The sequence below is a fragment of the Sander lucioperca genome, chromosome 22 (assembly GCF_008315115.2).
Source record: "Sander lucioperca isolate FBNREF2018 chromosome 22, SLUC_FBN_1.2, whole genome shotgun sequence".
In the NCBI taxonomy this organism is placed as follows: Eukaryota; Metazoa; Chordata; class Actinopteri; order Perciformes; family Percidae; genus Sander; species Sander lucioperca.
This window is the reverse complement of record NC_050194.1, coordinates 13,827,064-13,837,731: the sequence shown is the minus strand read 5'-3', so window position 1 is coordinate 13,837,731 and position 10,668 is coordinate 13,827,064. Positions and strand designations below refer to the sequence as shown.

The 10,668-nt window shown below is 41.4% G+C and overlaps 2 protein-coding genes across 5 annotated transcripts; one reads left to right on the top strand and one right to left on the bottom strand.

Moving 5' to 3' along the window:
• Positions 1 to 289: 289 nt before the first annotated feature.
• Positions 290 to 5,241, top strand: tctn2 (tectonic family member 2). Of its 4 annotated transcripts, XM_035997206.1 has the most exons (16): positions 290 to 341; positions 386 to 717; positions 757 to 858; positions 1,526 to 1,640; positions 1,728 to 1,828; positions 1,969 to 2,078; positions 2,220 to 2,328; positions 2,795 to 2,904; positions 2,996 to 3,034; positions 3,421 to 3,495; positions 3,592 to 3,711; positions 3,794 to 3,892; positions 3,997 to 4,100; positions 4,265 to 4,412; positions 4,580 to 4,714; positions 4,836 to 5,241. In XM_035997206.1, exons 2-16 carry the CDS (start codon positions 570 to 572, stop codon positions 5,079 to 5,081), a joined length of 1,761 nt encoding a protein of 586 aa, XP_035853099.1. In that variant the 5' UTR covers positions 290 to 341; positions 386 to 569; the 3' UTR covers positions 5,082 to 5,241. The 4 variants fall into 4 exon arrangements, with proteins under 4 accessions (XP_035853099.1, XP_035853098.1, XP_035853097.1 ...); XM_035997205.1 differs by having other exon boundaries at positions 386 to 858; positions 1,728 to 1,825; XM_035997204.1 differs by having other exon boundaries at positions 386 to 858.
• Positions 5,215 to 10,637, bottom strand: mto1 (mitochondrial tRNA translation optimization 1). Its single transcript, XM_031314738.2, has 13 exons — positions 10,222 to 10,637; positions 9,292 to 9,494; positions 8,962 to 9,161; positions 8,737 to 8,854; positions 8,228 to 8,526; positions 7,915 to 8,027; positions 7,638 to 7,828; positions 7,393 to 7,523; positions 6,586 to 6,790; positions 6,175 to 6,346; positions 5,927 to 6,036; positions 5,606 to 5,763; positions 5,215 to 5,477 (listed from the first exon to the last, which is right to left on the bottom strand). The coding sequence occupies exons 2-13, from the start codon at positions 9,479 to 9,481 to the stop codon at positions 5,310 to 5,312; spliced, it is 2,055 nt and encodes a 684-aa protein (XP_031170598.1). The 5' UTR covers positions 9,482 to 9,494; positions 10,222 to 10,637; the 3' UTR covers positions 5,215 to 5,309.
• Positions 10,638 to 10,668: the final 31 nt, after the last annotated feature.

Below are 10,668 nucleotides of genomic sequence, written 5' to 3'. Positions count from 1 at the left end.
TTGATCCAATCCGTGATCCGAAATCCCACTGGATTATTTTTGAAAAACTGGGCCCTGGAGACAAGCTCAACTCAACCATTACCTCAGATAAACTCAAATGTACATTCTAAAGCCTATATTTTGGAATATTGTACAAAGTCAGCTATTAAGTGCAATGACATGTAAGCACAACCATTTACTTATGGGAAGACCATTGCTGAATGATCACATTAATTTAAGAAGTTAGAAAAACTATTTCTTCTCTTTTACAGGTTTTACGGTAGTATTAACTTAGAAACGGAAGTCGCCTTGACAACTTCCTTGGTAACAAGAAGAAGCTTGTTCTCGGTGTATTTTGTCTAGTATGTTCAGCTCATAGACAGTATATAAAAGGGTTCAGCTTAATGTATCCATGGAAAACGTTTTCTGAATTTAATTTTAACGTTGGTTTATTTTATTGTAAGAATTCATAGGTGTAAAGTTGTAACGAGTGACGTAGGAGAAATAAATTCAGCCAACTGTAAAGTTACCATTGTTTTAACAGCTAGCTAGACATCGCACTGTTGACCGCAACATGTCTCTTTGACGAAATGAATTCCCGCCAGTGGTTTTCAGTTCAGATATTTATCGTCTTGTGTGGACGTTTGGCCCACGCAGCCACAGAATCCGTGACTCCCAGCCCTATAAATGGAGCGCCGTTCAGCTCAGCAACCCCTGCTCCGGGCGGTACAGCGGCCGTGGACTCCCCCAGCGTCGGCACCACTGAGGCGGCCACTCTGGACTCCATGTCAACCACGGCGCTGACTTTGTCTCAAGCTCCCACTGTGGTCACCGAAGCGCCCCCTGTAACCACCGTCCAACCTCTTGTGACTTCAGAGGGTAACTTACACCTGCCTCTTGGGATCTTGTCTTTCTTTGTTTGTTAGGCCAAGTAAGCCTCTTATCCTCGTTTTGATGGTTTGATAACCAGAGGTGCTAGTACATGAACAATTAAGCTGTCTCCCACTGCTTGTGCAAGCCAGACCCAATTCATTTTTTGTACATCTTTAGCTTCTTAACCCTAGCATCTGTTTTTAGGTGCCCCTTGGTAATGCAACCAACGGTGCTTTTTAGCAAGTCTATAAAACAATACCAGGTTTAAACTAGTTTGCCCTTTCTCTTTTGTGCACTGTAATAGTTGCTGAACTTCAAGAACTATTACTGCTTATTAACGATATATCAGACCCTAATTGGAGACTTTGGTTTAGAACTTAGTAATTATTGATTAAATTGTACAGTTGGTGTACTAAACATCTTGGCTTTTTACAGTTAGATCTAAGTTATTTCCAATAAGATCAATGGCCACAAACCTTGTTGAATTCACTTTTTACAACTATTGTGTACAATAAACTCAATAACAGCTAAAGATTTAAAAACATTGACAGTGTCACTGTCAAGAGTACATAAGGAGACACTGACTGTCTTCTTATGTACTCTTGTTAAACCAGTAAACACAAAACGGAAGTTGTCCTGACTAACACAAGTCTTTTCTGTTGTTGTTATCAAGGTTGTCTCTGTGATTTAACCCCTGATTTCTGTGACATTGGCTGCTGTTGTGATGCTGTTAATTGTGGTATTGCAAACTTGAGTACCATCTTCACCGGATGTTCACAGAAAGCCATGTAAGTCTTCTGCACACACTTTGAAGTCATAGCACATAAAGTGCACATTTTTAGCATTTTAAAGAGTTTTTTATTTTTATTTTACAGATCCGGAGTTTGCATTGAGAAATGGCTGATGTTTAGGGCTAATGTGGATTTATCTCTTGTCACTGTGACTGACTCATTGTTTTGTGTACGGCCTAAAGGTACGTAGATGTAATGAGAATATATTCATTTCAAATAAATACCCCACCAGGGGAATCACTGAATATGTTACAGCTAATTTTCGCAAGAGCGTATCAATGTGCAACATATAAGTATCCCCCACTAACGCAGCATCTGCCAACAGATGCACCACAGTCCCTCCCAGCTCTACCTCAGTATCCAACTTTAGGGGACTCGTACCACTTCTCACCACCAGCACCTACAGGCAGCAGCCACAGCAGAGATTTCTATAGGGTAAACAGATAAGATGTTTTTCTGCTTACAATGATGAATCTAAAGTATTAAAAGTAATACACTTTTAAACAATATTACAACTAAATCAGGGAGTCTATCTTTAATAGATGAAATGCATGAAAGATTCTTTAATTTTTGTAGGTTGATGATGTCATCCAGACATATTTCTCCAGCTCGTCTGTGCGGAGTCTCCTTCATCAGCCATCTCCAGGGGCTGCTACTGCATTGTGTATCAACCGCAACCCTGCAAGTAAGTTCACACCAAATAAAAAAGTATGTCAAACTGTTGCGTGTCGTAGTGTAGTGGAGTTCCCCCAAACATTTTTAAATCCAGACCTGCCATCTAGGTTAAGGTTTGTGTCTGGGACTTTCTCTCGTCAGAATGAGCAGTCTTTTCTCATGTCAATCTCTCAGTGCACTAGTAACAGCAAAATTACATAAAATCACATTTAGCCAGAAGGCCCCTTTGTCTCCCTTAATTATTTCCTACAGTCCCTGAAGTACTCTCATTGCAGTTAATAGAAATTGTTTCCTGAATGATGAGCAAAGTCAAACGGAAATTTGAAGTAATTTTCTTTTGTATATTTGTGCTGTCTTTTTATAAAATACACAGTATGCTTAAACAGTCATTGCATTGCTATACTGTATGTGAAGTATATTGTGTCTGTATATCACAACCGTATTAACCACTATAACTCTTTTTTTCTTGCTTGCAGAGTTCTTGAGGTCTGTGTCTCTGTCTTGTACCCGCATGTTGACTCCTCAGTCATGCACCACAGACCCAAATTTAAACGCCCACTCTTACTCTAACCTGAGCCTGATCAAGGTTAGTGAGTCTGTCTGCACTAAATGCTTTTATGCAGACAATTACTGGTGAGAATCTCAGATAGGCTAACGTCAATATTTTTTTATTACAGATTCCAATAGTCGGGACGGCACGAGTGTCAGACCTACTGGTAAGTCACTGATTGTACATACAGCTCAAAGCCATACATATTAGCAGGAACACTTTCATTTTGCACTTCACATGCCTCTGCACAAGTTGATGCGATAAGCCTACGAAATAAGCTGCCAACGCTAGCATTTTGGGTTTTCTCCTGCATGTCGCAAAGCAAAGTCTTAGAATTAAACAATATACCTTGCACTGTATCTACAAACAAAAACTGAATCTGTAGCACAAATAATTAACTTGTTAGGTTTCTTCAACTTACAAGTTTGGCCTCTTGAGAGTGGATTTTTTTAAAGTAAGTTATTAGCCTGTAAAGGAACAGTATGTGCATTAAAAAATGCATCTTAATTAGTTAATGCCATTTAAATGAGGCGCTGTACTAACTCGTTTCAGATCCCAGTTACTACACGGACTGACTGGCCTGCACCAAGGGAACAAAACAACTCCTGTGTCAATGTGGTGAAAAATGTAAGTAGGTGAAAATTTAAGGACCCCCCTCCCCCCCACAATCCTTTTCTAAATCACACCAATTCTTTAAACCCAGTTCTCCTGGTTCTCCTGTAGGTGGAGTTTGTCATTGGCTACACAGGCAGAGGGGAACTCACATATGCAACAGTGAGCGTGGTCTTAGCTGATGTGGATCCAAATCAGTTGCTGTTGCAGACACACTCTGTACAGTTCCAGGTAGCCTGTTAAAGCCACATATTTCTTCACTAAATGCACTACAGATTCAAACACTTAAATTAATATAATTTCTTTCCTCCAGCTGGCAACACCCAGCCCCACTCCCAAAGGGCCGATCCCTGCAGTCGGACTCAGAGTGGGCTCTCCTGTCATTGGTCGCTTTGATGGAGAAGTGAAGCCTGTATCCTCACAAACAACATCATGAACTTCTCTTTCAGTTATTGTTTCATTTATCCTGCTAGCTTTGAGTCAATCATGCATCATGGTTCCTTGACAGTGAGTTAGCTGACCACACTGGGGCTGTCACAGAGTGGGGAGTGTTCCTCGGACCCCAGCAGACGAGCAGTCGTCCTCTTCACACACAACACCGTCACGGGCTGCACATTCAGGTAAGTAGTTGCTTCGCTTCTATCATCTAGTTTTAACTGATGTTTCTTACATGAAGAGTAGTGGTGGAGTTGCTAAAAATGAGTCCTAGTATTAAAGATTATTATGATGCAGTGAGTTTTATTGAATCTTCCATGTGTCATTTCACTTTCTGTATGCTGTTTAGTTCCCCATCTAGTGATTGTTCAGAGCTGCGTTCCCAGATTTACGGGATCTTGCAGGGACTTGCTACGCCCGATGTGATCGCCATGAACTCGGGCTCCCAACCGGACTGGACGAGAGCCATCACCCAGGAGTGTCCTGTCAGTCTGCAGGTACAGCTGAATCAGGACTTGAAAGTATTAAAAAAAAAAAAAAAAAAAAAAAGAAAGTTGAATAACTGAATGCTATGTTTTTGGATTATCTGAAACTTTACACTGTGTGCCTATGGTTTGAATCTACAGCCTTGTGTTCCTCTTATTTATTTTGTTCCCTCTCTCAGGAAACATGTGAATTAGGCTGCGTCCTCCCCAACTCTCTTTCTGTCAGAGTACTGTGGGCCCGCCAGGGTCTCTTAGACCTTCCCCAGAACTACATCCTGGGCGCCAAATACATTTTTCAGTGTCAAAATTTCAAGGTAGGCACATGTACTCTCTCACTGTGAGGCAAGCCTCAAAAATCCTTTTTATTTGTGCAACACAGGTAGTTTTCACCTCTATGAAAATGTTAAAATACTCTCCTCCCGTTTTTCCCCTCAGTGTCCTCAGTCGTCCCCTATTGCTCTGACCACGGAGGTGACGTTTGTTGACACTACAGTTTACCCAGAACCCCCCAGGGGCTCGTCTCAGCCTAACTGGAAGTTTCCATTTGGTTTCTTCACTAGAGGCACTGCTGAGCTGGACGGGCACATTGTCATTAACGGCAGTGACACTGGGGCGTTCACATGGAGTTTAACGCTGTTCACAGTAATATTATTAACAGGATTAGAATTCATCACAAAGTAGTCGGATAGCTAACAGTGGAGCAGTTAGGGAGCTTTGAGGGCTTCTTATCTTGAGGATATATTTTTAAATGAAAGAATGTTCACTATGTCATTTGAATTTGTTTCTTTTTCTTCTTTTTTTTTTTTTTTTTTTACAATATAAAGTAAAACATATAGAAATACTAATTTATTCTTTTGTACATTTTCCGGAATACATACATTTTTACAAGACATTTTACGAGTTATTATTTCACTGAGGTAAAGCTGCATTTCTTGCACATAGCTCCTCTTCTCTCTCCTTTCGGTCTGGTTGGTTTCTGTGCGTTCTTCTCTCCTTTTGTCCTGTGTGGCGTACGTAGTTAAGGAGATGGACAATTGCAGCTGGAGTGATACCTTGCAAACGTGTAGCAGCACCCAGCTGGACGATAAAGCATGGTATTAGTTGCATATTAATTCATTTTATTTTTTTTATTAAACCACAAAAAAGTTTATTTAATTTAGCCAGAACAAAAAGTTATTAGGAAGCAGTAAATACACTATACTCACAGTGCTGGGTCGAACTCTGTCCAAAATCTCTCTGACTTCCTGAGACAGAGACACCGGCAGAGATAAATAGTCTATGTCCTGTGGAAGAGACATGTTCTCCTCCTTCTGAATTCTCTCAATCTCTTTCTTCTGAAGGTTACAGTGAGGTCTGTACACAGCTAAATAAGAGGAGAAATGATTTATTGAGAAAATATGAACTATGCTATGGTAGTTATGGACAATGTCAAAGCAGCATTTTGAGGCGGTGCATAAGGATAATTAAGCCATGAAGGCAAGGTTCCCCTTCCCTGCTGCTTCAAAAATACCAAAACCAGTTTTTACCCTCTATCTTGAGTCTTTGTGAGAACTCAACGTGTGGTAAAAGGCACTCTGGGAAGGCAGATGCCAGCATTTCAAAGGACACGTCGTTGTACTGCAGCACGTCCATACCACTGAAAAAGAAGCCACAACGTAACAGTCAGGACCAAAAGTGTACCACTTTTGACTGTATCTTGAGATGAAACATCAGACATGCTGTTCTGGGCAGATTTGGTCCATGACACTGGTGATTCCACATATTTGTCACTCACGTCAGTAGAGTGCTCTTAGCCTCGCTCATACGCATGTCAGGGAACTTTTTTCTCCAGTTGTGGGTGGACAGAGAGAGAGCCTGAAGGGCTGCCAGTGCATCCTGCAGACTGTCCCTTACTCTCACAGCCTCCTGGTAGCGCAAGGTGGACACGCATCCCACCTCCTCAAACCCTGGCAGAGGAAAACATTTATGAGTGGAGAAAAACTAGAAAGTAGAACAACAACTCGTAGGACCAATCATGACTCTGCAAAGTAGAACAACAACTCGTAGGACCCATCATGACTCTGCAAAGTGTTCTCACTGTCCAGAGATAACTTCTGTTATGATTTGACACTATAAATAAAATTGAATTGAAATTAATGACTGCAGGTTGTCTCACATCCGGATATGTCCCAGACACTATGCCTACCTTTCAGAGTGAGGCGGAGGTCAGCGTTGTCCGGCCTTAGAGAGGTTCGAAACTCAGCCCGGCTGGTGAACATGCGGTACGGCTCTGTAACGCCTCGGCTCACCAGATCATCAATTAGAACGCCAATATAACTCTCTGTCCGAGACAATGCCACTGGCGGCATGGAGAGCGCCCAGCGGGCAGCGTTCACCCCCGCCCACAGGCCCTGCACAGACAGAAACAAGAGTAGGGCTGCAACTAACAATTTTTTTTCATTGTTGATTAATCTGTTGGGTTTTTTTCTCGATTAATCGATTAGTTATTTGGTCTCTAAAATGCCAGAAAAAAGAATAGTGAAAAATGCCGATCAGTGTTTCCCAAAGCCCAAAATGATGTCCTCAAATGTCTTGTTTTGTCCACAACTCAAAGATATTCAGTTTACTGTCATAGAGGAGTGAAGAAACTAGAAACTATTCACATTTAAGAAGCTGGAATCAAAGAAGTTAAACTTTTTTTTTCATAAAAAATAACTCTAACCGATTATTCGCTTATCAAAATAGTTGGCTATTAATTTAATAGTTGATAACTAATCAATGAATCTTTTTTCCAAGTGAAACAAACCGCAATTACAGGTAAAACCAGTAAGACAACAAGCTCCTCATTCTGTTCCTCCTGGAAAATACAACTATGTGATACGCTCTAAAGCCCAGAGCGTGTACTGTGATGTAGTGGCAGAAGACTGAAAATTGGTTGACATCGATGCATGTTTTATGACCCACAATTTAAACGCTGAATTGCTAAATATAGTGTACAGAAAAAAGCAGCTACCTGTGCAGCAGCCTCCTCGTACCCTGTTGTTCCGTTTATCTGACCGGCCAGAAAAAGACCCTGAGTGCTTTTCACCTGCAGGGCAGGGCTCAGCTGAGTGGGACACACAAAGTCATACTGCACACCATAACCTGGAAAAGCCCAAAATATAGAAATAAAAAAACCATTCAGGCAACACAGTAGACATGCTTTTAGATTAATTAATTATTACTACACAGATCAAAAGGGATTCATGCAGTAAATACCAGGCGTGTGGATCTCAGCTCTGTGCATGGCAGGGATTTCTCTGATGAGGCGGAGCTGCACGTCAGGGGGCATGGTCATGGAGAGACCCTGAGGGTATAAAAGGTCAGAGGTCACCCCCTCAGGCTCCAGCCACACCTGGTGCTGTCTGCCTGGGAAACGAAGCACTCGCGACTCAATGGAGGGACAGTATCTGTGACAGCCAAAGACTAGAGTTAATACTTTTCAGTTTCAGAACACACTGTGTGTGTGTGTGTGTGTGTGTGTACGTGTCTGTACCTGGGACCCTTGGTTTCTTGCTGTATGTGACAGTTGAGATGAAGACTCTCCCTCACCACTCTCTCTACACCAGGAGTAGTATAGGTCAGGTAGCAAGGCAGCTGCTCTTCAGGCTGAAGAAGTGTTTAGTTGCCAAATAAAAGTAAAAATGAAAAAATAATGGATATAATGTAGAAGTCCTTTTGTTGACTAAACAAAAACATGTAATAGACAGCACTTTTTAGATCTTCTACACTTCTAAATTTGTTTAACCTTTTCTTGTATACTAGTGCTGAAAAAACTGTTAATCAATTAGTCAACCAAATTAATTTACCTTGCAGCGTGTGTGTGTATTAAGGAAGCTAAATGGAGTTGGATGACTGTCAGGGGGGTGAACATGAGCCAAGGAAAGGTCTACTGAATCCTTCACAATCCTGGGAGGGGTACCAGTCCTCAGTCTGCCTATCCTTAGCCCCAGCCTCTCCCTCAGTGTCTGGGACAGCCCAGCACTCGATGGCGCGTCTCCAATCCGACCCCCGGGGGACATGCTTTGGCCCAGGAAGAGGGAGCCAGACAAGAATGTACCAGTAGTAAGAACCACGGAGCTGGCTGAGATCAGGTGGCTTCCATTCGCTGAGACAATGTCAAAACAAGTGCAAAATCGTAAAACTGATTAACAGATCACTTTTTTTCTGTAACTTATACTGGAAAATGTTGAAAGTGCATTTTACTAGTTGGTGCCATTGTTAGATATCAGATGTCCAACAACCTCCAGAACTGATTGGCTTCAACATTCCATTTGAAATAGCATAGGATAAAATAGCAATAGCATTTTCTCCCTACCCAAACGTATCCCAGTGACAATGTGGTGTCCAGGCTCCTCTGGGTTTGGTTCTGATACCAGCAGCTCCTCTACTGAGCCCTCCAACACCGTCAGCCTGGGAGTGGACAGCAGCTCAGACTGAATGAGAAACAGCAGGCAAGCATTTTTTAATCCATTCACAGACAACAATTCTGTTATATTAAACAGAAAATGCCACAAAAAAACCACATCTGTGTATAAGATACCTGAATGAATTCGCGGTAGCGCTGCCGGTCCAGCTGGGCCCTCGGGCCCCACACAGCGGGGCCTTTTCTACGATTCAGAATGGAGAAATGGATCCCAGCCCAGTCTCCTGCTCGACCACACAGCCCATCCAGAGCATCTACCTCCTTCACCAGCTGGCCCTTCCCTACTCCTCCCAGAGACGGGTTACAGGACAAAGCACCTGGAGGGATGTGATGGAAGAAGGAGTACGTATATTTTGGTAGAATGTTTTTAATCAAAAAAATATATATACTATCTAGATTGCACTAAGAGGATGTTTTTTAAAAGGACAAACTGTCTCTTTCTCTCACCAATGGTTTGTATTTTCTGTGAGACCAGTAGTGTCTCTGCTCCCACTCGGGCTGCCGCCGCCGCCGCCTCTGTCCCTGCGTGACCCCCACCCACAACGATGACATCATACTGCTGTCTGGCAAGGTGACTGCCACGTCTGGAAACCAGTGACAGAAAACTCTGCAGGGGTGGAAGCTTCTTTGTCAACATGTGGAATGCATACCTGGAGTGAGGGGTTAGATTGTTAGAAATGTGGACATAATGACTTTTTTTAATGGGAGCAGTACAGAGTGAGGACAAAACTGCCTCTAATCTTTAGTTAAAAAGAAGTTACTTGATGCTATTACTCCATTAAAAGGTAACTGGATCATGCATTCAAAATGTACTCAAGTGTCATAAAAAAAAGTGTAAAGGAATTCATGGTAAGATTTACCAGTGTAGCTACATGTTTAAATTATTCCTTTTGAGTTGTTACATTTTTGTTGCATCACTTCTGACATGTTACACTTATTTTGATATTTAAGATGATCTAACTACTTAATATACTGCTGCTACATTTACTTGCACTTCTGTTAAAATTAAATTTCATGAAAACCATTGAAAGCCACCATAATTAGCATGCATTTGAGCCATGGTTCTCTAAGAAGGAAAATACTAACACCTTTCAAGCCTTAAGAAGTGACTATTTGACATTGAAAACGGATTTTTCACTTAAAATAAATGATATAGCATGGTAACTTCCAAACAGCTTTAGGGCAAACTGTATAGGCTACTCATATTGTATGTAAGGTGTTGATATTAAAGAGTCCTGCATGTAAATACCGTAGTTTTCCATTTATCTTTAAATAGGTACAGCGACAGATAATTTCATATGTAGGCCTACATAGCTACATAACACTACTGTATTTGTACGTATGGTCCATTGCAACTCCCAAATCAGCTGTACTTACAATTTCTTTGGCAGAAGACGAAGGAGGTATTTTGTTTAATTTCCAGAATGATGTCAGAAGAAACTAAAATTCAAGGAAAGATCAAGATCCTTGAGAAAACAACCAAACTCCTGCTACAACGCTCTTTATGGAGGCTGCCATGCTGTCTGTAGCTTACAGTCGTAATAACTGGTGTATAGACGCACTGACAATGTTTTTAATAGGTCAAGTCAGTTTGTTTGCCTATAGGCATTGGCTGTTCTTTTAATAAGTCATTGATGAATTCATGAATGAAATGAAATCATAAAGCAAGCAACAGCAACATACACATGAAAAGATAAAGGTGAAGGTGGAATTAATAAATATCAAGGTAATACTTTGTAAACAAAACGATGTTGATGTTTTGTTTGGTGACTGCCACGTGTACAGTAGAAACCATGCATTCTTGTTCCAGAGATAAATCAGGAT